We start from the raw sequence: 22,768 nt of genomic DNA on the forward strand, positions 1-22,768 counted from the left end.
GGCATAGGCAAGATGCAGTAGATGGTATAGAGTACAGTATATACATATGAGATGAGTAATGTAGGGCATGTAAACATTATATAAAGTGGCATTGTTTAAAGTGACTAGTGATACATTTATTACATCCAATTATTAATTATTAAAGTGGCTAGAGATTTGTGTCTGTCTGTTGGCAGCAACCACTCAATGTTAGTGATGGCTGTTTAAACAGTCTGATGGCCTTGAGATAGAAGCTGTTTTTCAGTCTCTCAGTCCCAGCTTTAATGCAGCTGTACTGACCTCACCTTCTGGATGGAAGCGGGGTGAACAGGCAGTGGCTCGGGTGGCCCTCTTGAAGCATGTGGGCACAGCCGACTGGGATAGGGATTGATTGAATATGTCTGTAAACACACAAGCTAGCTGGTCTGCGTATGCTCTGAGGACGCGGCTAGGGATGCCGTCTGGGCTGGCAGGCTTGCAAGGGTTAACACGTTTAAATGTTTTACTCACATTGGCTGCAGTGAAGGAGAGCCCACAGGTTTTGGTAGCGGGCCCTGTCAGTGGCACTGTATTGTCCTCAAAGCGAGCAAAGATGTTGTTTAGTTTGTCTGGGAGCAAGACGTCGGTGTCTGTGACAGGGCTGGTTTTCTTTTTGTAGTCCGTGATTGACTGTAGACCCTGCCACAATCGTCTCGTGTTTGAGCCGTTGAATTGCGACTCTACTTTGTCTCTATACTGACGCCTGGCTTGTTTGATTGCCTTGCGGAGGGAGTAGCTACACTGTTTGTATTCAGGGATGTTTCCGGTCACCTTGCCCTGATTAAAAGCAGCTTTCAGTTTTGCACGAATGCTGCCATCAATCCACAGTTTCTGGTTGGGGAAGGTTGTAATAGTCACCGTGGGCACAACATCGCCGATGCACTTGCTAATGAACTCGCTCACCGAGTCAGCGTATAGATCAATGTTGTTGTCTGAGGCTATCCGGAACATATTCCAGTCCACGTGATCGAAGCAATCTTGAAGCGTGGAATCCGATTGGTCAGACCAGTGTTGAACAGACCCGAGCACGGGCGTTTCCTGTTATAGTTTCTGTCTATAGGCTGGGAGCAACAAAATGGAGTCGTGGTCAGATTTGCCAAAAGGAGGGTGGGGGAGGGCTTTATATGCGTCGCGGAACTTAGAGTAACAATGATCCAGAATGCAACCAGCTCGAGTTATGCATTTGATATGCTGATAAAATTTAGGGAGCCCTTTTTCAGATCAGCTTTGTTAAAATCCCCAGCTACAATAAATGCAGCCACAGGATATATGGTTTCCAGTTTACATAGAGTCCAATGAAGTTATTTCAGGGCCGTCGAGGTGTCTGCTTGGGGGGGGATATATATACGGCTGTGATTATAATCGAAGAGAATTCTATTGGTAGATAATGCGGTCGGCATTTGATTGTAAGGAATTCTAGGTCAGGTGAACAAAAGGACTTGAGTTCCTGTATGTTGTTATGATTACACTATGAGTCGTTAATCATAAGGCATACACCCCCGCCCTTCTTCTTACCAGAGAGATGTTTGTTTCTGTCGTGTGATGCGTGAAGCAACTGGGTGGCTGTACTGACTCTGACAACATATCCTGAGTGAGCCATGTTTCCGTGAAACAGAGAATGTTACAATCTCTGATGTCTCTCTGGAAGGCAACCCTTGCTCAAATTTCGTCTACCTTGTTGTCAAGAGACTGGACATTGGCGAGCAGTAAACTCGGGAGCGGTGGGCGATGTGCCTGTCTACGGAGCCTGACCAGAAGACCGCTCCGTCTGCCCCTTCTGCAGCGCCGTTGTTTTGGGTCGCCGGCTAGGATCCGATCCATTGTCCTGGGTGGTGGACCAAACAGAGGATCCGCTTCGGGAAAGTCGTATTCCTGGTCGTAATGTTGGTAAGTTGACGTTGCTCTTATATCCAATAGTTCCTCCCGGCTGTATGTAATAAGACTTAAGATTTCCTGGGATAACAATGTAAGAAATAATACATACAACAACAAAAAAAGTCTGCATAGTTTCCTAAGAATGTAAAGCGAGGCGACCATCTCTGTCTGCGCCATCTTACCAGTCACATGTTCTGACACACCTACTCATTCCAGTGGTTTTCATTTATTTTTTACTATTTTCTACATTGTGGAATAATAGTGAAGACATCAAAACTATGAAATAACACATATGGAATCATGTGGTAACCAAAAAAGTGTTAAACAAAACAAAATATATTTCAGATTTTAGATTCTTCAAAGTTGCCACCCTTTGCATTGATGACAGCTTAGCACACTCTTGGTATTCTCTCAACCAGCTTCACCTGGAATACTTGTCCAACAGTCTTGAAGTAGTTACCAGATATGCTGAGCACTTGTTGGAAAGAAAAACCCTGGAATGAGTAGGTGTGTCCAAACTTATGACTGGTACTGTATATATTAAAAAATCTTGCATATTTTCATTTATTTCCACAATTAACAAATAATATGCGTAATAATGTTGGCAGTTCATACGAAGGATTGTTACCTATAACCAGGATTATTACCTATAACCAGGATTGTTACCTATAACCAGGATTGTTACCTATAAACAGGATTGTTACCAATAACCAGGATTGTTACCTATAAACAGGATTATTACATATAACCAGGATTGTTACCTATAACCAGGATTGTTACCTATAAACAGGATTGTTACCTATAACCAGGATTGTTACCTATAAACAGGATTGTTACCTATAACCAGGATTGTTACCTATAACCAGGATTGTTACCTATAAACAGGATTGTTACCTATAACCAGGATTGTTACCTATAAACAGGATTGTTACCTATAACCAGGATTGTTACCTATAACCAGGATTATTACCTATAACCAGGATTGTTACCTATAACCAGGATTGTTACCTATAAACAGGATTGTTACCTATAACCAGGATTGTTCCCTATAACCAGGATTGTTACCTATAACCAGGATTATTACCTATAACCAGGATTGTTACCTATAACCAGGATTGTTACCTATAACCAGGATTGTTACCTATAACCAGGATTGGCATTACAAATATTACATTTTTGTCAAGCAATAATATTTTTTAACAAACAATTTTTGTGATTCATCCTGTATTGTCCCTAACATCATTACCCTATGCAACAGATGTGGGACACACACACACACACACACACACACACACACACACACACACACACACACACACACACACACACACACACACACACACACACACACACACACACACTCCCCACCCTTCCCCCCACGAAATAACCACAAGCTCAGATGTTCAACAGTTGTTCCATCCCTGAGCCCAACTCAAGAGAAGACTTGAAGTGTGAATGCATATAGAGTTGTAGCTGTTTGAGAAGGCAGAGATTTGATTAGCCAATGTCAAGTCCTAGCTGATGGGGCTGAGATACACCCCCCGACCCTGAAACACAAACACACTGGTCCCCAGTTGTGACCATTTTTCCCAAGCATCTCTGAGCAATCAGACCTTTTGATTATTTTGTTCCACCAGGGCCACAATAATTTGCTCCCTCTCTGATTGTCTGAGTGTGACCCCCTTCCCATGACTTACTGAAGCTAGAGTTGCCAGCACTGCCACCGGAATCCCCACCGGCTAGGTACAAGGTCGTCAAGGTTCTCATTAGCAGCTTTGAGAATTTCCCTGTATATTATGCTCTCCCATCCGGGGCTTTGGCTTTGTTGGACCAAGCCTGCCAGGCTCAGACACTAGAGGAGGCAGTGCTGCTTTAGTGGGTCTCTGACTGTGTTTACCTTTCTGTCTTCGCTGCATACAGGCTACTGGCAGCAGGTCTATAAAACAGATAAGGATTACTCTTCCGTGTGTGGGTCGCTCAGTTGGGTGTCTAGGGCACAGGGTTGGGGACAATAAATAGATAATAAATAAAGTTTATCTATTTAAACAAAAGAAAAAGTTCAAGGCTGATTTTTAATTCATATATACAGGAGCAGAATAAAAAAAAACAGTACTCTACACTTCCTTTGCATCATGTGAATACTTTAAAACAGGTTCTCCTCACCATCTCATTTCCTCCATCTGCACTGGTCTGAGGACACAGGACAGGTGGAGTATATCACTGGTCTGAGGACACAGGACAGGTGATCACGCACATCGACTCTGTACTGGTACCCCCTGTATATAGCCTCCACATTGACTCTGTACCGGTACCCCCTGTATATAGACTCCACATTGACTCTGTACCGGTACCCCCTGTATATAGCCTCCACATTGACTCTGTACCGGTACCCCCTGTATATAGCCTCCACATTGACTCTGTACCGGTACCCCCTGTATATAGCCTCCACATTGACTCTGTACCGGTACCCCCTGTATATAGCCTCCACATTGACTCTGTACCGGTACCCCCTGTATATAGCCTCCACATTGACTCTGTACCGGTACCCCCTGTATATAGCCTCGCTTGTTATTTTACTGCTGCTGTTTAATTATTTTTACCACTCCCCAGTGTACATGGACCGCAAGCATATATAAAAACTGTATGTTCATCTTAAGAGTTTATAATGATATATAACAGTAAAGATATAAGACAGTGAGAATAATGATATATAACAGTAAAGATATAAGACAGTGAGTATAATGATATATAACAGTAAAGATATAAGACAGTGAGTATAATGATATATAACAGTAAAGATATAAGACAGTGAGTATAATGATATATAACAGTAAAGATATAAGACAGTGAGTATAATGATATATAACAGTAAAGATATAAGACAGTGAGAATAATGATATATAACAGTAAAGATATAAGACAGTGAGTATAATGATATATAACAGTAAAGATATAAGACAGTGAGTATAATGATATATAACAGTAAAGATATAAGACAGTGAGTATAATGATATATAACAGTAAAGATATAAGACAGTGAGTATAATGATATATAACAGTAAAGATATAAGACAGTGAGAATAATGATATATAACAGTAAAGATATAAGACAGTGAGTATAATGATATATAACAGTAAAGATATAAGACAGTGAGTATAATGATATATAACAGTAAAGATATAAGACAGTGAGTATAATGATATATAACAGTAAAGATATAATACAGTGAGTATAATGATATATAACAGTAAAGATATAAGACAGTGAGAATAATGATATATAACAGTAAAGATATAAGACAGTGAGTATAATGATATATAACAGTAAAGATATAAGACAGTGAGTATAATGATATATAACAGTAAAGATATAAGACAGTGAGTATAATGATATATAACAGTAAAGATATAAGACAGTGAGTATAATGATATATAACAGTAAAGATATGTTATAGAACAGTAATTACGATGTATCAGCTCTATCTCCAGGCCCCCTTTCCCTCCATCTATCTCCATGCCCCCTTTCCCTCCATCTATCTCCAGGCCCCCTTTCCCTCCATCTATCTCCATGCCCCCTTTCCCTCCATCTATCTCCAAGCCCCCTTTTCCTCCATCTAACTCCAGGCCCCCTTTCCCTCCATCTATCTCCATGCCCCCTTTCCCTCCATCTCTCTCCCGGTCCCCTTTCCCTCCATCTATCTCCATGCCCCCTTTCCCTCCATCTAACTCCAGGCCCCCTTTCCCTCCATCTAACTCCAGGCCCCCTTTCCCTCCATCTATCTCCATGCCCCCTTTCCCTCCATCTATCTCCATGCCCCCTTTCCCTCCATCTATCTCCATGCCCCCTTTCCCTCCATCTATCTCCAGGCCCCCTTTCCCTCCATCTATCTCCATGCCCCCTTTCCCTCCATCTATCTCCATGCCCCCTTTCCCTCCATCTATCTCCAGGCCCCCTTTCCCTCCATCTAACTCCAGGCCCCCTTTCCCTCCATCTAACTCCATGCCCCCTTTCCCTCAAATACAATGCACATAGATCATTCCATCTAACTCCAGGCCCCCTTTCCCTCAAATACAATGCACATAGATCATTCCATCTAACTCATAACCTGATTCTTATTACTTCTAAGCTAATTATACCATTATAAACGGATTAAAACGGGGTAAAGTCAGATAGTCTCCAATGGTCCCTATTCTGGAACAGTGATCATTCACATATTCCACATCACCTGGAAAACATGAGCAGAGAAGAGAGAGAAAATACATGTTAATCATTTCACACCACCCTTGATGTGAATGAGATTGAGGCATGGACCATCCATCCGATCTGTTCTATGCCAATGGGATGTTAGACCCTATTGGTTTCCCTCACACGTTCACCCAGAATTCCCCCATTGGTGACTACAAGCCCTGTAAGTCAATAGTTTGACTGTATCGTCCAGCCAGCCATAGGTATTAATGCTCTTAAATATTAGGGTTCTGATGGCATGGTAGAACAAGGCCCCTACCATCAAGATCCCAATTATGGCTAGCATGGCCCAAGCGGCATACTCAATTATCCACATAATTTGTCCCTTAGTCCATGACCACAAGGTCAATACTGCACATCAAACATTTTTGGCTGTTACTGTACCTTCACACTTCCCCCGCCCCCCACCACGACTGCAGTCACTATCATCGACATAGTAAATCTATTCATGACGGCAGTCGAAACTCATTACGGATTGTCAATCATCCTACCCTTCAGATAGCTGTACTCAGCTGCCACCCCTACGGGAGGGCAGTTCCAGCTCAGTCCAATCATAGCTCTTCTCTGTCCTGGTATCCCAATGGTGGAAACAGATTTCCCCTGAAGCTAGAACAGCTCAGTCCCTGCCCATCTTCTGAAATCTGATAATCCCACAGTACCCCCACCCCCCCTCGCAGCCCCTCCTCACGCTCTATCCCGACCCCCCCATCTCGATCCAAAAGGCTTTTGAGAACAAACACTCACACTTTTCCCGCCTTACTAGCTCTGACTTTGCTGATAGCTTCTTTATTGAGGAAAAATGTACTTACTATGACTGATATATGTGGTTGCTTAGCTATCTTAAAATGAATGCATTAATTGTTAGTCGCTCTGGATAAGAGCGTAAAATGTAAATGTATTCTGCTCCACCGTTCCATGTGAGGACAGGTTTCCAGGGTTCCCTTGGAAACCCCTCAGCCCTTTTTATGATTCTGAGTGTCGTTTTTTTCCCTCCACTTGGCAAAGATGACTTGGTTCTGTTATGGAGAGCACTCTCCATTGAGCTAGAGATCAGTTAGTTTAGTTATTCCTTACATTACTTTCTGAATCTCTCTGTCCAGAGAGAGCCCCCTCCCTGTATCTATCCGGCCTGGTAGAAGGGATGATCTGATAGGTAGACCCCATCCCATTACACAGTGACCACGCTGTTTGGGATGGAAGAGCTGACACACCCAGGAGGAGTGGGTGATGCCTAGTGATTTTCCAGTCTGCAGTTACCACCCTGCTTACCACCAGTCCTGACAGCTATCGTCATGCAGGGCCCTAGTGAACGAAGCAATTCTACATTTTCACCAGGATGCTTTAGCCCTCCGGGCATTGCCTGTGAGATTATCCTCGGGGCATAGCCTGTGAGAATAGCCCTAAGGGCATTTCCGGTGAGATTATCCCTCCGGGCCTTCCCTGTGGCTCAGTTGGTAGAGCATGGTGTTTGCAACGCCAGGGTTGTGGGTTCGATTCCCACGGGGGGCAAGCACGGTGGAAAAAAATGAAGAAAAAAAAATGTATGAAATGAAATGTATGCATTCACTACTGTAAGTCGCTCTGGATAAGAGCGTCTGCTAAATGACTAAAATGTAAAAAAAAAAAATGTAAATCCCTCGGGGCATTGCCTGTGAGATTATCCCTCCGGGCATTGCCTGTGAGATTATCCCTCTGGGCTATAGTATCCCGGCTATAGTATCCCACCAGCCCCAGGAAGGACTTGACCTGTGTCTTGGTGCGGGGAACGGGGCAATCACGAAACGCCTGGGGCTTGACATTCCCCCGTCCGATCAAATACCCCAGGTTCTCCACCTCCACGAACCCCAGCTTGCATTTCTTGGGATTCGCTGTCAACCTGGCTTGCCTGAGTGTGTCCAGTACTGCCTGGAGGCGCGTCAGTTGCTCTTGGCTGTGGATGTCATCCAAATAGTCCACTGTGTGTTGGAGAACTTGGTCCATCAGGCGCTGGAACATGGAGACCGAACGTGAGGACCTTGTATTGGTATAAGCCGTCCAGAGTCGAGAATGCCATCTTCTCCCGGGAGGAGGCTACCAAGGGTACCTGCCAATATCCCTTGGTCAGGTCCAGGGTGCTGATCTACCGGGCCTTTCCCAACCGGTCGAAAAGCTTGTTTATCCTTGGCATGGGGTAGGCGTCGAACAAACTGATGTTGTTCACACCCCGGAAGTCATTGCAGAAATGTAGACGACCATTCGGTTTGAATACCAACACGTTGGGGCTGCACCATGTGCTTTGGGACTCCTCGGTGACTCCCATCCTCAGCATAGCCTCCACCTCCTGCTTCACAGCCTTTCTTCGGACCTCGAGGATCCAGTATGGCCTCTTTCGTACCGTTTCTACAGGCCGGGTGAGGACATGGTGTTCAATGAGGGTCGTTCTCAGAAAACACGGCAGTGTTCCAATCGATGAGCTCCCGGAGCGCTTGCTTCTGGGCCGGTCCGAGGTCCTCATTGCTCTGAACCACCACTCGTCCCATCAACATCCCGGGTTTTGACCACAACACGGCCAAGGCTGTCCTCACGTGCCACCTCTTCAATAGGTTCACGTGGTAAATCTGTTGGGCCCCAATTTGTCCTGGCCGGAGGACCCGTCGAGACCTGGCTCATTCAGCAGAGGGAGCCACTGCCGTGTGATGTAGACTCCATTTGTCACCTCGACAAGTCTCCCCCTGGTGGCTTGTACGCCAAAAGTGCCAGCCCCTTATCTCATTCTCTGTTTTACAGTGCCAGCCCCTGATTACGCGTGTGTAGAAATGGTGTGACTATACAGTTTTTTTCCTCCCTACACTCTGTTTTCCACTATCCTATGCCCTTGCAGGACCTTTTGGATGGAGAGAAGGTTAATTTCGTTATGGTACTTTTGCCACTTTCTTAGCCTGCCAAGGCCCCGACAGTGATGCATTTGATCAATAACTGTGGTGCAGTCCCTAAGGGGGGCATGTCGCTTACACCCAGTCTCTAAGCTGTTAGCATCCAGCAGAGGGAGCCACTGCCGTGTAATGTAGACTCCATTATAAGCTAACACTAAGCTGTTAGCATCCAGCAGAGGGAGCCACTGCCCTGTGATGTAGACTCCATTATAAGCTAACACTAAGCTGTTAGCATCCAGCAGAGGGAGCCACTGCCGTGTGATGTAGACTCCATTATAAGCTAACACTAAGCTGTTAGCATCCTGGGACTTTTGTGTTTACAATCCTTTAACAGCACACTTTATTAACTTCATCGGGGTAGGGGGCAGTATTCGGAAGTTTGGATGAATGAGGTTCCCAAAGTAAACGGCCTGTTACTCAGGCCCAGAAGCTAGGATATGCATATAATTGGTAGTATTGGATAGAAAACAGTGTAAAGTTTCTCAAACTGTTAAAATAATGTCTGTAAGTATAACAGAACTGATATGGCAGGAGAATCCATCCGGATTTTTTTGTTGTTGAGATCACCACTGATTATAATGGCTCTCTATGGGAATTTAAAAGGAATACCTTCCATATTGCAGTTCCTAGGGCTTCCACTAGATGTCAACAGTCTTTAGAAAGAGTTTCAGGCTTGTTTTTTGAAAAATGTGTAGTTTTTGGCTGTAGTGTTTTGGCTCCCATTTTGGCTGTAGTGTTTTCACGCGCGTGGATGAGAGTGCGCACTTCGTTATTTATCTCCGGTAATGAACATACTATTCTCCGTCTAAGATGTTATCATTTATTTACATATTAGGGTACCTGAGGATTGATTAGAAACGTTGTTTGACTTGTTTGGACGAGGTTTATTGGTAACTTACGGGATTCATTTGTCTGCATTTGAACGAGGGAAACTGAGTCAAGTGCGCCAACTAAACTGACTTTTTTTGGATATAAAGAAGGACTTTATCGAACAAAAGGACCATTTGTTATGTAGCTGGGACCCTTGTGATTGCAACCAGATGAAGATCTTCAAAGGTAAGTGATTTATTTTATCGCTATTTCTGACTTTCGTGACGCCTCTCATTGGTTGGAAAATGTATGTAATGCTTTTCTGTGCGGGGCGCTGTCCTCAGATAATCTCATGGTGTGCTTTTGCCGTAAAACCTTTTTGAAATCTGACAAAGCGGCTGGATTAACAAGAAGTTAAGCTTTTAAATGATGTATGACACTTGTATTTTCATGAATGTTTAATTTTACGATTTTTGTAATTTGAATTTCGTGCTCTGCAATTTCACCGGATGTTGGCCAGGTGGGACGGTAGCGTCCCACCTACCTCAAAGAGGATAAAGCATTTACTGTAGAAATTACAGTAAATTAATGGCAAAAAAAGTTTCCAGTAAAAGTTCTGTAAAACAACAATCATTTAATGTAAATTAGAATTACAACATGTTGCTGTAGATGTACTACAATAACTTACTGTTTATAAATAACAGCAATTTGCTGTATTCTTACAGTACCTGCACAACTTTCTAATTACAACATATTATTGTGCTTCTATTTTACAGTAATTACTTGTATCTATGACATTTTAAGGATTTATAATAGAGGGCGCAATATACAGGGGGTACCGGTACAGAGTCAATGTGGAGGCTATATACAGGGGGTACCGGTACAGAGTCAATGTGGAGGCTATATACAGGGGGTACCGGTACAGAGTCAATGTGGAGGCTATATACAGGGGGTACCGGTACAGAGTCAATGTGTCAATGTGCGGGGGGAACCGGTGTTGAGGTAATTGAGGTAATTATGTATATGTAGGTAGAGTTATTACAATGGCTATGCATAGATAATAACAGAGAGTAACAGCAGTGGGGGGGGGGCACTGCAAATAGTCTGCGTAGCCATTTGATTAGCTGTTCAGGAGTCTTATGGCTTGGGGGGTAGAAGCTGGTTAAATGCCTCTTGGACCTAGACTTGGCGCTCCAGGACCACTTGCCATGCGGTAGCAGAGAGAACAGTCTATGACGAGGTTGGCTGGAGAATTTGACAATTTTTAGGGCCTTCCTCTGACACCGCCTGGTATAGAAGTCCTGGATGGCAGGAAGCTTGGCCCCAGTGATGTACTAGACCCGTTCGCACTACTGTCTGTAGTACTTGCGGTCGGAGGCCGAGCAGTTCCCGTACCAGGCAGTGATGCAACCCGTCAGGATGCTCTCGATTGTGCAGCTGTAAATTCTTTTGAGGATCTGAGGACACATGCCAAATCTTTTCAGTCTCCTGAGGGGGAATAGGTTTTGTCATGCCCTCTTCATGACTGTCTTGGTGTGCTCGGACCATGTTAGTTTGTTGGTGATGTGGACGCCAAGGAACTTGAAGCTCTCAACCCGTCTGGCCCAGCAGCCTTGTGAATGTTGCCCTGCTTATAGGTCTTACTCACATCGGCTGCGGAGAGCGTGATCACACAGTCGTCCAGAACAGCTGATGCTCTCATGCATGTTTCAGTGTTACTTGCCTCGTATTGAGCATAGAAGTTATTTAGCTCGTCTGGTAGGCTTGTGTCACTGGGCAGATATCGGCTGTGAGCGTGTGCTTTCTCATATTGTGTCTTGAATGTCTCTGACTCAAAAAGGGCACCAAGTGTTTTATTTATAGGGACATACTGGGCAAAGCACTCTTTCACGGATTCATTAGTGCCTAAATACAACATAATGTAAGGTGTTTTTAAAGATAGTCTTCTGACGCTGATCTATTGAGAAAGATCCATTACAGAAGAAGAAGATCCATTAGAGAAGAAGAAGAACCATTACAGAAGAAGAAGAAGATCCATTAGAGAAGAAGAAGAAGATCCATTAGAGAAGAAGAAGAAGATCCATTAGAGAAGAAGAAGAACCATTAGAGAAGAAGAAGAACCATTACAGAAGAAGAAGAAGATCCATTAGAGAAGAAGAAGAAGATCCATTAGAGAAGAAGAAGAACCATTAGAGAAGAAGAAGAACCATTAGAGAGAAGAAGAAGATCCATTAGAGAAGAAGAAGAACCATTAGAGAAGAAGAAGAACCATTAGAGGCCTTGAGAAGATCCATTAGAGAAGAAGAAGATCCATTAGAGAAGAAGAAGAAGATCCATTACAGAAGAAGAAGAAGATCCATTAGAGGCCTTGAGAAGATCCTCCTTTTCGAGTTGTTCAATTACATGTTTTATATAATTCTCAGGAATGCCAAGTACACCCAACTTCTCATTGAGCTTTGAAAGAAGACGTGATTGACCAAGGTCATGAATATCTTGAAATTCTTCAATAATAGACAATGACAGAGACAGGTAACAATAACTTTTCCTGGAGGTTTAAATAAAACAGTGTCAGATTTTTTAAAAAGAGAGCTTCATCAACACTGTCCAAGGGGCCGTCTGCCTACAGGTCCTGGGAAAAGTCATTGTCTGTAGACACACCAGGGGTCTCAGTAACATTTTCACTTTGTGTTTCCAACACTGTCTCATACTGTATGCATGTTTGACTGAGCTGTTTTTGTGTTCTGGATATATGAGACGCAAATGTAGATTTTCACATCCCATTAAAGGTCACCTCATTTCTCTGCCTTCTTGCAAATGATCCTTGAAAAGAAAAATACATTCAGTCAAATGTAAACATCTGAACTGACAAATGTCTATTGAGCAAATCAAAATGTTGTCTACTGGTTGAAATTGAGCACTTTTCATAGATCTTTGATATCCCTTGTGGTCACTGTAAGTGAGACTTAAAAGCAGCAAATTGCCTGAATGCACTGAAACATTTTAATCGTTGATTCTGGATAAGTTCTTGTGCAAGAATTCACCCGAAAAGACCGCGCAATCCCATAATACAATGGGCCTACGACTAACCGTTATTATCTGTAAATCATCCTGCCCTGCCCTGCCCTGCCCTGCCCCGCCCTGGCCTGGCCTGCCAGGACGTCCTGCCCTGCCCTGGCCTGCCCTGTCCTGGCCTGCCCTGGCCTGCCAGGACGTCCTGCCCTGCCCTGGCCTGCCAGGATGTCCTACCCTGCCCTGGCCTGCCAGGACGTCCTGCCCTGGCCTGCCCTGCCCTGCCCTGGCCTGCCAGGATGTCCTGCCCTGCCCTGGCCTGCCCTGGCCTGCCCTGGCCTGCCCTGGCCTGCCAGGATGTCCTGCCCTGCCGTGGCCTGCCAGGATGTCCTGCCCTGCCCTGGCCTGCCCTGCCCTGCCCTGCCCTGGCTTCAGAGGGCAGGTTTCCTGCGATACAGGAGTCAGCCATATCCCCACACGTGATACATTGAAGTAAGCATTGGAAAGAGAACTTCAGGTTACTTGCGTAACCCCGGTTCTCTGATATTATGAGTGAGATGTATCACCGCATTCCCCTACTGGCAAGAGTGTGAGGAAGAGAAGCACGCGCGAGAATAACCAGAAGGGAGGAGAGTGGATCCATTTATGGAAGTGAGGGTCTCACCTCATTCGCTACTCTACTTATCTGTCTCCAACAGACTCTTTTGATTGGTTCTTATGAGAGTAGGCGGTCCTAGCTATTCGCACATGTGATATATCTAACTCATATTATCAGAGAACTGGGGTTAGGGCTTCCGAGTGGCGCAGCGGTGTAAGACACTGCATTTCAGTGCAAGAGGCGTCACTACATTCCCTGGTTTGAATCCAGGCTGTATCACATCTAGCCATGATTAGGAGTCCCACAGGGTGACGCACAATTGGCCCAGCGTCGTCCGGGGTAGGCCGTCATTGTAAATAAGAATTTGTTCTTAACTGACTTGCCAAGTTAAATAAAGGTTAAATTAAATAAAAATAAATGCAAGTAACCTTAAGTTTTGTAAATAAGAAATATTGAATCATTACCCTAGCAAAAGTCCCCCTACTGCCCTTCTACTGCCGCTCCCACCCTGACCTGTATTCCACCCGCCCCAGGCCACCAGCACAACAACAGCACAGGGGAGACAGAGTAGCCAGCGCTCCAAAACTATTGACAGGTTTGGTTTGATGAGCCCAGCCAGTGGAAAGTATGGGAAAATTAGAGTTCCCGGGCCCCTCGGGGCCTGGGTCTGTAATGGAAAGATTCAAAGCAGCACCACCCAACTCTCCCTCCCTCCTCCCTCCCTCTCACTCTCACTCTTCCACAGCGATGCTAAATAGCTTACAGAGGATTCACTGGTTTAAAGACACGGGGTGAAAGCTGTGTGTGTTTAATTTTTGTCTTAGCTGAGAATACCGAACTACACTGACGAGGGTTAGAGGACTGTTGGGATGGAAGTTGAGTAACTTTACCTCTGGTTTCTGGGACAATGTGTTGGGAGGTCTGATCAGTGTAGTAGTCGATAGACGAGCAGTTTGGGAGCACGTTGCACAGCGCAGAACAGTCTGAACTGAGAGACAGCCCAGATCAGTAGACTTTCAGCTTGGGAGCACAAAGCACACAGCAGAGAGCAGCCTCAACCAGGAGCCTGCCATAGCCCAGAGCCCAGCACCATCCGACCAGACCAGGAGCCTGCCACGGCCCAGAGCCCAGCACCATCTGACCAGACCAGGAGCCTGCCACGGCCCAGAGCCCAGCACCATCTGACCAGACCAGGAGCCTGCCACGGCCCAGAGCCCAGAGCCTAGCACCATCTGACCAGACCAGGAGCCTGCCACGGCCCAGAGCCCAGCACCATCTGACCAGACCAGGAGCCTGCCACGGCCCAGAGCCCAGAGCCCAGCACCATCTGACCAGACTAGGAGCCTGCCACGGCCCAGAGCCCAGCACCATCTGACCAGACCAGGAGCCTGCCACGGCCCAGAGCCCAGAGCCCAGCACCATCTGACCAGACCAGGAGCCTGCCATAGCCCAGAGCCCAGAGCCCAGAACCATCCGACCAGACCAGGAGCCTGTCACGGCCCAGAGCCCTGATCCCAGCACCATCCGACCAGACCAGGAGCCTGACACAGCCCAGAGCCCTGATCCCAGAGCCCAGAACCCTCCGGCCAGACCAGGAGCCTGACACAGCCCAGAGCCCTGATCCCAGCACCATCCGACCAGACCAGGAGCCTGACACAGCCCAGAGCCCTGATCCCAGCACCATCCGACCAGACCAGGAGCCTGACACAGCCCAGAACCCTGATCCCAGAGCCCAGAACCATCCGGCCAGGCCAGGAGCCTGACACGGCCCAGAGCCCAGCACCATCCGACCAGACCAGGAGCCTGACACGGCCCAGAGCCCGGATCCCAGAGCCCAGAACCATCCGGCCAGACCAGGACCAACTAAGAGAAGGATAACCTCTCTTTTCTTATTTTGCTCCCCACCTGCCAGCTGCCTGCCACAATGGCTCTGAGGCTTCTCCCGGCCTTCTCCAACGAAGACGAGGATGATGATGGGAACTTCACCAACTGGATGAGCAGCTACTGGGGTCATGGAGCTGGAGAGGGAGGCAACAGAACTTCAGAGAGAAAACGCAGCTTCAGGAGACCTGCACGGTCACAGACTGTCCGCCGAGCCTCGCTCCCCTGTATGGTAAGGACCTGGGTCGGGCACTATTTGGCTGCCTGTGGAGGGAGGCCTGGGGGTGACTAGCTGGCTGTAGGTTGGAACTGTGTTGAGGGCTGGGAGTGACTAGCTGGCTGTAGGGTGGAACTGTGTTGAGGGCTGGGAGTGACTAGCTGGCTGTAGGTTGGAATTGTGTTGAGGGCTGGGAGTGACTAGCTGGCTGTAGGTTGGAACTGTGTTGAGGGCTGGGAGTGACTAGCTGGCTGTAGGGTGGAACTGTGTTGAGGGCTGGGAGTGACTAGCTGGCTGTAGGGTGGAACTGTGTTGAGGGCTGGGAGTGACTAGGAGAGAGACATGGTGTTGAGGGCTGGGAGTGACTAGGAGAGAGACATGGTGTTGAGGGCTGGGAGTGACTAGCTGGCTGTAGGGTGGAACTGTGTTGAGGGCTGGGAGTGACTAGCTGGCTGTAGGTTGGAACTGTGTTGAGGGCTGAGGGTGACTAGCTGGCTGTAGGTTGGAACTGTGTTGAGGGCTGGGAGTGACTAGCTGGCTGTAGGTTGGAACTGTGTTGAGGGCTGGGAGTGACTATCTGGCTGTAGGGTGGAACTGTGTTGAGGGCTGGGAGTGACTAGCTGGCTGTAGGGTGGAACTGTGTTGAGGGCTGGGAGTGACTAGGAGAGAGACCCGGTGTTGAGGGGTGACTAGGAGAGAGACATGGTGTTGGGGGAGACTAGGAGAGAGACATGGTGTTGAGGGCTGGGGGAGACTAGGAGAGAGACATGGTGTTGAGGGAGACTAGGAGAGAGACATGGTGTTGAGGGGAGACTAGGAGAGAGACATGGTGTTGAGGGAGACTAGGAGAGAGACATGGTGTTGGGGGAGACTAGGAGAGAGACATGGTGTTGAGGTCTGAGGGAGACTAGGAGAGAGACATGGTGTTGAGGGAGACTAGGAGAGAGACATGGTGTTGGGGGAGACTAGGAGAGAGACATGGTGTTGAGGGCTGAGGGAGACTAGGAGAGAGACATGGTGTTGAGGGAGACTAGGAGAGAGACATGGTGTTGAGGGGTGACTAGGAGAGAGACATGGTGTTGGGGGGAGACTAGGAGAGAGACATGGTGTTGAGGGAGACAAGGAGAGAGACATGGTGTTGAGGGAGACTAGGAGAGAGACATGGTGTTGAGGGCTGGGGGTGACTAGGAGAGATACATGGTGTTGAGGGCTGGGGGTGACTAGGAGAGATACATGGTGTTGAGGGCTGGGGGTGACTAGGAGAGATACATGGTGTTGAGGGAGACTAGGAGAGAGACATGGTGTTGAGGGAGACTAGGAGAGAGACATGGTGTTGAGGGAGACTAGGAGAGAGACATGGTGTTGAGGGAGACTAGGAGAGAGACATGGTGTTGAGGGAGACTAGGAGAGAGACATGGTGTTGAGGGAGACTAGGAGAGAGACATGGTGTTGAGGGGAGACTAGGAGAGAGACATGGTGTTGAGGGAGACTAGGAGAGAGACATGGTGTTGAGGGGAGACTAGGAGAGAGACATGGTGTTGAGGGAGACTAGGAGAGAGACATGGTGTTGAGGGAGACTAGGAGAGAGACATGGTGTTGAGGGAGACTAGGAGAGAGACATGGTGTTGAGGGCTGAGGGAGACTAGGAGAGAGACATGGTGTTGGGGGAGACTAGGAGAGAGACATGGTGTTGAGGGCTGAGGGAGACTAGGAGAGAGACATGGTGTTGAGGGAGACTAGGAGAGAGACATGGTGTTGAGGGGAGACTAGGAGAGAGACCCGGTGTTGAGGGGAGACTAGGAGAGAGACATGGTGTTGAGGGCTGGGAGTGACTAGCTGGCTGTAGGTTGGAACTGTGTTGAGGGCTGAGGGAGACTAGGAGAGAGACATGGTGTTGGGGGGAGACTAGGAGAGAGACATGGTGTTGAGGGGAGACTAGGAGAGAGACCCGGTGTTGAGGTGAGACTAGGAGAGAGACCCGGTGTTGAGGGGAGACTAGGAGAGAGACCCGGTGTTGAGGGGAGACTAGGAGAGAGACAGATTAAAAGGAGACCGTGTTTCCCTGACGTTGTCCGGGTTCAAATGGTACAGGATTGGTGCAACTATAACGTTCTGAGTATGAATTGATTATTGGGTTGATTGTACTGTAACAGTTTCATCTAATGGATAAAAGCCCCTGCTATGGACGATGACTGAAAAATAGAGGATGTACAGTATATCTTTATAATACACCATAACCCCAGGCTGAATGGAAATACTGTATCTACCACATTCTGAATATGTGTCAGTTTGTGCTCCACAAAACGGTTACTGGAACAGTATGCAGGTGTCCTAAAATCAGTGTGTAAACTGAAGGGGAAATTAGATCACGTGACAAGCGGAAAGACTGACATCAGAATACTGTTATAGAGTGTTTGATTAGAGGTTATGACCGTCTATCAGTTAGTGCCCTATTTCAACTCTGCATCACACAAACACATACACAGACGCAAACATGCACGCACAATATCACCCACGCACGGCACACACACACACGTGTGACAGATGTTGTCGTTACTCTCTCGTGTTTATTAAAGAAAGTCAGCCTGTTGATTTGTAGTTTATTCTGATAAAGAACAGGAAGTGCAAGGCTCTATGATGTTGATGGCTGCCCGTTCAAAGGTTGTTTACTATTTTCTACATTGTAGAATAATAGTGGAGACATCAAAACTATGAAATAACACATGAAATCAGTTAGTAACCAAAAAATTGTTAAACAAATCAAAATATATTTTATATTTGAGATTCTTCAAAGTAGCCACCCTTTGCCTTGATGACAGCTTTGCACACACTTTGCATTCTCTCAACCAGCTTCATCAGGTAGTCACCAGGAATGCATTTAAATTAACAGGTGTGCCTTGTTAAACGTTAATTTGTGGAATTTCTTTCCTTCTTAATGTGTTTGAGCCGATCAGTTCTGTTGTGACAAGGTAGGGGTGGTATACAGAAGATAGCTGTAATGGCCGTCGTACGGATTGGACCAAGGTGCAGCGGGAACGTGTAAACTCATCTTCTTAATTTTTATTAAAAGAAGGAAAAACAAAAGAAACACGTATACAAAACAACAAACGAGACTAAACATTTCTGTCAGGTGCACAGACACAAAACAGGAGACAACTACATTTACATTTACATTTAACAGACGCTCTTATCCAGAGCGACTTACAAATTGGTGCATTCACCTTATAATGTCCAGTGGAACAACCACTTACAATAGTGCATCTAAATCTTTTGGGGGGGGGGGGGGGGGTTAGAAGGATTACTATATCCTATCCCAGGTATTCCTTAAAGAGGTGGGGTTTCAGGTGTCTCCGGAAGGTGGTGATTGACTCCGCTGTCCTGGCGTCGTGAGGGAGCTTGTTCCACCATTGGGGTGCCAGAGCAGCGAACAGTTTTGACTACCCACAAACCCCCACAGCACAAACACCCCTATACATAGGACCTTCAATCAGAGGCAACGAGGAACAGCTGCCTCCAATTGAAGGCCATATCAATAAACTAAACATAGAACTAGAAAGATTAGACTAGAACATAGAAATATACTAACATAGAACATTAACCAAAACCCCGGAACACTCTAAACAAACTTCCCCCTACAAAAACACATTGCCCAACAAACCCCGAAACACTCTAAACAAATACCCCCTGCCACGTCCTTTTTATTTATTATTTTATTTTATTTCACCTTTATTTAACCAGGTAGGCAAGTTGAGAACAAGTTCTCATTTACAATTGCGACCTGGCCAAGATAAAGCAAAGCAGTTCGACAACATACAACAACACAGAGTTACACATGGAGTAAAACAAACATACAGTCAATAATACAGTAGAAAAATAAGTCTATATACAATGTGAGCAAATGAGGTGAGATAAGGGAGGTAAAGGCAATAAATAGGCCATGGTGGCGAAGTAAATACAATATAGCAAGTAAAACACTGGAATGGTAGATTTGTAGTAGAAGAAAGTGCAAAGTAGAAATATAAATAATATGGTGCAAAGGAGCAAAATAAATAAAATAAATAAATACAGTAGGGGAAGAGGTAGTAGTTTGGGCTAAATTATAGATGGGCTATGTACAGGTGCAGTGATCTGTGAGCTGCTCTGACAGCTGGTGCTTAAAGCTAGTGAGGGAGATGTGTTTCCAGTTTCAGAGATTTTTGTAGTCTATATTATTCCTAGCCGTCTATTTACCACCACAGACTGATGCTGCACTAAGACCGCACTCAACCAACTCTATAAGGCCATGAGCAAACAAGAAAATGCTCATCCAGAAGTGGCGCTCCTAGTGGCCGGGGACTTTAATTCAGGCAAAATTAATTACTTAATTAGGTCCTGAATTTTTTACTACATTTTTACCAGCATGTCACATGTGCAACCAGAGGGGGGAAAAAAACTAGACCACCTTTACTCCACACACAGATACGCATGCAAATCTCTCCCTTGCCCTCCGTTTGGAAAATCTGACCATAATTCTATCCTCCTGATTGCTGCTTACAAGCAAAAACTAAAGCAGGAATTACCAGTGACTCGCTCAATACGGAAGTGGTCAGACAACGCGGATGCTACACTACAGGACTGTTTTGCAGCACAGACTGGAATATGTTCCGGGATTCATCCAATGGCATTGAGGAGTCAACGACGTCGTCCCCACAGTGAACGTACGTACATATCCCAACCAGAAGCTATGGATTACAGGCAATATCCGCATCGAGCTAATGGGTAGAGCTGCCGCTTCAAGGAGTGGGACACTAATCCGGACGCTTATGAGAAATCCCGCTATACCCTCAGGCAAACCATCAAACAAGCAAAGCATAAATACAGGATTAAGATTGAATCCTCTGATACACCGGCTCTGATGCTCGTTGGAGGTGCCAGTGCTTGACAACTATTACGGACCTACTAGACGAGCTAAGTACCTTTTTATAATCGCTTCGAGGCAAGCAACACTGAAGCATACATCAGAGCACCAGCTGTTCTGGATGACTGTGTGATAACGCTCTCGGTAGCCAATGTGAGCAAGCCCTTTGAACAGGTCAACATTCACAAAGCCACGGGGCCAGACGAATTACCAGGACGTGTACTCAAAGCATGCGCGGACCAACTGGCAGGTGTCTTCACTGACATTTTTACCTCTCCCTGACTGAGTCTGTAGTACTTACATGTTTCAAGCAGACCACCATAGTCCCTGTGCCCAAGGAAACAAAGGTAACCTGCCGAAAATGATTACCGCCCCATAGCACTGACGTCGGTAGCCATGAAGTGCTTTGAAAGGCTGGTCATTGCTCACAACAGCATCCTCCCAAATACCCTAGACCCACTCCATTTCACATACCGCCCCAACAGATCCACAGATGACGCAATCACAAGTGCACTCCACACTGCCCTTTCACACCCGGACAAAAGGAACACCTATGTGAGAACGCTGTTCTTTGACTACAGCTCAGTGTTCAACACCATAGTGCCCACGAAGCTCATCACTAAGCTAAGGACTCTGGGACTAAACACCTCCCTCTGCCAAACACGACGCCAACATCTTCATTAAGTTTGCTGACGATACAAAAGTGGTAGGCCTGATCACCGTCAACGATGATACGGCCTATAGGGAGGAGGTCAGAGCACTGGCAGTGTGGTGCCAGGTCAACAACCTCTCCCTCAATGTGAGCAAGACAAAGGAGCTGATTGTGGACCACCTGAAAAGGCGGGCCAAACAGGCCCCCATTCACATCGACGGGGCTGTAGTGGAGCAGGTTGAGAGCTTCAAGTTCCTTGGTGTCCACATCACCAACAAACTAACATGGTCCAAGCACACCAAGACAATCGTGAAGAGGGCACGACAACACCGTTTCCCCCTCGGGAGACTGAAAAGATTTGGCATGGGTCCTCAGATCCTCAAAAAGTTCTACAGCTGCTCCATTGAGAGCATCCTGACCTGTTGCATCACCGCCTGGTTTGGCAACTGCTCGGCATCTGACAGTAAGGCGCTACAGAGGGTAGTGCGAACGGCCCAGTACATCACCAAGCTTCCTTCCATCCAGGACCTATATACCAGACGGTGTCAGAGGGTAGTGCGAACGGCCCAGTACATCACCAAGCTTCCTTCCATCCAGGACCTATATACCAGGCGGTGTCAGAGGTGTCACGAACCGGCTCAGAGTTTGTAACAAAAAGGGAGACAACGTGGAGATAAGGAATAACAAAATATATTTATTAACTTAAGTAAACTAAATACAATTAACAATGATGTGTGTAGTCAGTAGCCTGTAGTGTAAGTGAGTGTTTGCGTGCATAAATGTGATAATGAGGGATGTTGAAAGGTGCCAAAGTAAACAAACGGCCACAACCAAAATCTGTGTCTGCATGGAGAGAGTCTCCTCAATGAATGGGGAAGTGGTGCATTTATCCTGGGACACACCCGGGCCCAGGTGTGTCCCATGTCGCTAATGACCCTCCCAGCTCTGCCCGCCAACATCTTAATAAGGAAAACAAGAGCAAAGAGAAAAAATACGGCAGACAGAGTGGGAGGGTCGTCACAGAGGAAAGCCCATAAAATTGTCAGGGACTCCGTCACCCAAGTCATAGACTGTTATCTCTGCTACCGCACGGCAAGCGGTACCGGAGCGCCATGTCTAGGACCAAAAGGCTCCTTAATAGCCTCTACCCCCAAGCCATATTACTGCTGAACATTTCATCAAATGGCCACCGGACTATTTACATTGACCCCCTCCATTTGTTTTGTACACTGCTGCTACTCGCTGTTTATTATCTATGCATAGTCACTTCACCCCTACCTACATGTACAAATTACCTCTAACCTGTAACCTCGAACACTGACTCGGTACCGGTACCCCGTGTATATAGCCTCATTATTGCTATGTTACTTTTTATAATTTTTTACTTTAGTTTATTTGGTAAATATTTTCTTAACTCTTTTTGAACTGCACTGTGGGTTAAGGGCTTGTAAGTATGCACTTCACGGTAAGGTCTACACTTGTATTCGGCGCATGTGACAAAGTTTGATTTGATTTGACTTGGAAGCATTTTGCCCTGGTTACCACAGTTTCCCTGTGAGTTTACACCTCGGGTTGCTGTGGTTCATAACTCCGGTCGATGCTATGCAGCGCACGTGTGCGCTTCATCAAGTCACCTCAGGTGTTTTGTTGTTT

The 22,768-nt window shown here is 46.3% G+C and overlaps 1 protein-coding gene and 1 non-coding gene across 2 annotated transcripts in view; one reads left to right on the forward strand and one right to left on the reverse strand.

Annotated features, from left to right (window-relative positions):
• Positions 1–8,633, reverse strand: part of LOC123727716 (integumentary mucin C.1-like) — a gene marked incomplete at its 3' end in the record, with an annotated part of 51,399 nt that extends 42,766 nt beyond the window's left edge. The window contains exons 1-2 of the mRNA XM_045696692.1: positions 8,388–8,633; positions 7,865–8,125 (exon numbers count right to left, since the gene is read on the reverse strand). Coding sequence (XP_045552648.1) covers positions 7,865–8,125; positions 8,388–8,633 — 507 coding nt within the window. The remainder of the gene's footprint in view (positions 1–7,864; positions 8,126–8,387) is intronic.
• trnaa-ugc (transfer RNA alanine (anticodon UGC)) lies at positions 7,573–7,648 on the forward strand. Its single transcript has one exon. It is a non-coding gene; the product is annotated as a tRNA-Ala (tRNA).
• Positions 8,634–22,768: the final 14,135 nt, after the last annotated feature.

This window comes from Salmo salar, chromosome ssa16, assembly GCF_905237065.1.
Source record: "Salmo salar chromosome ssa16, Ssal_v3.1, whole genome shotgun sequence".
Classification (NCBI taxonomy): domain Eukaryota; kingdom Metazoa; phylum Chordata; class Actinopteri; order Salmoniformes; family Salmonidae; genus Salmo; species Salmo salar.